At 39.0% G+C, this 3,286-nt stretch overlaps 1 protein-coding gene across 1 annotated transcript; it reads right to left on the bottom strand.

Annotated features, from left to right (window-relative positions):
- Positions 1-1,922: 1,922 nt before the first annotated feature.
- Positions 1,923-2,878, bottom strand: LOC123952555 (olfactory receptor 13C4-like). The gene is given in 2 exon segments (XM_046021829.1): positions 1,923-2,800; positions 2,803-2,878. Coding segments are annotated over 2 exon segments (954 nt in total).
- Positions 2,879-3,286: the final 408 nt, after the last annotated feature.

The raw sequence follows: 3,286 nt of genomic DNA, 5'->3' as shown, positions 1-3,286 counted from the left end.
AAATCTTCAAAAAAAAAAAAAAACACTTCATTTTCTGAGCATTCATGAATATAAGCAGAACTTCTAAACTAAGGCAACACTGCACCAGCTTTATACATACCAATGAAAAGTAGGATCAATTTTTGTAAGTAAAGCATTCAATCTAATATAAACATGCATATGAAACACTAGCACCCTTCCTATTGTGGAAAAAAATTAAGGTGCTAAGGAGTTGCCTGAGACATCTAGAAGCAGGACTTTGTTGTACATACAGATGTGTGCCTAAAACCTTGACTGCAGAGGTCAAAATTGGAAAAGAATTAAACTTGAATCAGACTGAAATACAGGGCTCATCCCAGCAGGAGAGGGCAGGAGTTAAAGCCTCACCCACAGAGTTTGGTACACACCTGTCTGAATAGAACTAAAGCAGCACCCACTGTGAGCCAAGCCAGAGAAATACCAGCAGCTAGAGGTTTACTGCAGTGACAACACTCCAACCAGGAAACAGGCAGCAAGATTTTAGTAACAAGATTACTATTTACCCCCAGGATGTAGATTGGCAGGGAGTACAGCCCTCAGCTAGGAGGAATCAGGCTGCATTATGGCTCTGAAACCAACAGGAACAAGAACATTTAGATAGGAAAATAAGGCTGAAAGAAGCTGTTGCGATGTCTGGTGATAATGACCAATGATATGCTGCGCTCAACCAAGGCAGGAAAAACCTACAAAAAGGAGGAAAAACCTGTAATAGGTTTACTGAGGAGTTTCAACTCACACGAGTATAAATGAAATGGTTTTCTCTTCCCAGACACTAATTTCAGCCCTCTTTCAGAGACTGAAAAACATTTCAGGCAAACAAAAAAATCTGGTTATTTTTAACCCTAAGATACTCATCATCCTTCAAGCCTCTTCTAGACTAGTTTATCAGTTGAGTCTTCGGCCTAGAGAAGAAAAGGTCAGCAACCCTTCATTGATCAAGCCAGACATCAGCTGTCCTTTGCAGGCATCCAAAACCTCAAGAAGCTCTTTTGCAGCATTCCCTTTACTTGGCTTGAATGGGAACAGCTTTCCTACTCTTTCACAGGGACAATAGTGAAATGCCTCTCATGGTTCACTGAGCTCTCCACATGATGTAAAAGTCTCCCTTGATTCTATCGCTCCCTTTCTTTCTTTCTTGATGTTTTCTTTTATATAGATATATGGAGAGAAGGTGCAAGGAAGAGTGGTGATTGATATTATTAAGAAGACTTAAGGGAGGGGTGGCTATAATTCATAGTTTGGGTTTTTTTTTTTTTAAAGAGTTGCTAGCGGGACGCTTGGGTGGCTCAGTGGGTTAAAAGAGTTGCTAGCTAGTGTCTTTTATCTTCAATTTGGAATCTTCACTTCAATTCCTATATTCTGAATCAATAGGAAAAGTCAAGCTCAACATCATCTACAAGAGAACCACTATGAATTTGGCACTACGCCAGGTGCTTTGTGCAACTTACTGAGTCTTGATAATAACACTGAGAACAGTGTTTAATCACTCCCTTTTTGCAAATAAGGAAACTACAGTTTAGAAAGAATAATAACTTTCCTAATATTAATTTAAGTAGTTTGTGATACAGCAGAATTTATACTCCTGCTTCTCTATTCCCAAAACTTATATGTGATGTTTTCCACTGTTGCCACACAGGACACCAGAAACACTCATTTCAGATATCACCATGGATGAGATTTTAATGGAATTCATTGTCTTTGTGAGATATGAATCAGAACCTATTACAATATGAGTTTATGGCAGATGGTTATTCTTAGTAATTATAGCTAAGCTGGGCCAGTGAAAACAAATAACAAAAATCTCTCTTTATAAACTTTGCTTTCCGCAAAGAAGGTCCTCAATGGTGGCTCAATGATGCCATTTATATTCTTTATACACTAAAGACTCATATTTCCCTTTGGTCTTATGGCTTAACAGCTTTCCAATTCAGCAAATATTTCACAGCAGCTTTAACATCCTTATTTCTCAAGCTATAGATTATAGGATTTAGCATGGGGGTCACTACCCCATAAAACATGGAAAAAAGCCCTTCTGTAGCTTGCAAATTGTCATTCCCAAGGCGGTCTTGAGACTTGGGCTTAGCATACATGAAGAAGATGGTACCATAAAATATGATTACTACAGTCAGATGTGCTGAGCAAGTGGAAAAGGCTTTGCGTCTCCCTGTGGCTGAGTTCATTCTCAAGATGGTATAAAGGATGAACATATAGGAGAAAAAAATGACCAGCAGCGGAAGAACCAGGAATGCCATATTTGATATTGCTAGGGTAAAGATATTGAGGGATATATCAGCACAAGCTAGCTTAAGGACAGCTAATATCTCGCATAAGAAATGATTGATAATATTATTCCCACAGAAAGGCAATTGCATGGCAAGAGATGTTTGTACAATTGAGTTGATACCACCAGAGAGCCATGACACAGAAGCCATTAGTACATATACCACCTTGCTCATGATGGCAGGGTATCTCAGAGGGTTACAGATGGCTACATAGCGATCAAAAGCCATCATGCCCAGGAGGAAACACTCTGTCGACCCCATTGCAAATCCAACGAACATCTGTACTGTGCATCCGGAGAAGGAAATGTTCCTTTTCTTTGAAATTAAGCTCACCAAAGTTGAGGGAACAGAGGAGGATGTATAGCAGATGTCCAGGAAAGAGAGGTTGCCCAGGAAGAAGTACATGGGGGTGTGAAGACGGGAATCAAAGATGCTTGCTATGATCAGAATACCGTTGCCAATTAGAATCACTAGATACATTACTAGAATTAGAGAAAAAAAATGATCTCAAGTTTTGGGTAACCGGAGAGTCCCAGAAGAATGAATTCTTTCACAAATGTCTTGTTTATCCTATCCATATCCCAGCTTTCAGGATATCAAAGGAAGACCTAACAAAATTTTTTCACTGCCAAGCAACAAATTTAACAAATGCTTTGCATAAATATTATTTTGGGGGTAAAATAGAGTGCTTTCTTTGAAGCTCTGTCATCTGCTTCTGACATATGTTGTTATCCTCAATGATGTTTATGCCTCAAATACAATACTGAGATATTGAGAGTTTCTAGGCCCTGTGTCTAATGCATGAATATCTACCCAGGATCAAAAACAAGTTCAGAAGCAACTTCCTTACTGCTAAAGACCCTCTAAGTAGAGCTTTCTAAAAGCCCCAGAATATTACAGACTTCATATTAATCAGGTCCAGTGAGAGAGTGATGGGGAAGGAAAAAGACAACTCAATAAGGACTGGAATTCTGATTCAGTGTTTA

The sequence above is a fragment of the Meles meles genome, chromosome 11, assembly GCF_922984935.1.
Source record: "Meles meles chromosome 11, mMelMel3.1 paternal haplotype, whole genome shotgun sequence".
Lineage (NCBI taxonomy): Eukaryota > Metazoa > Chordata > Mammalia > Carnivora > Mustelidae > Meles > Meles meles.
Note: the sequence above shows the minus strand (reverse complement) of the source record. Positions and strands in the feature narration are given on the sequence as shown.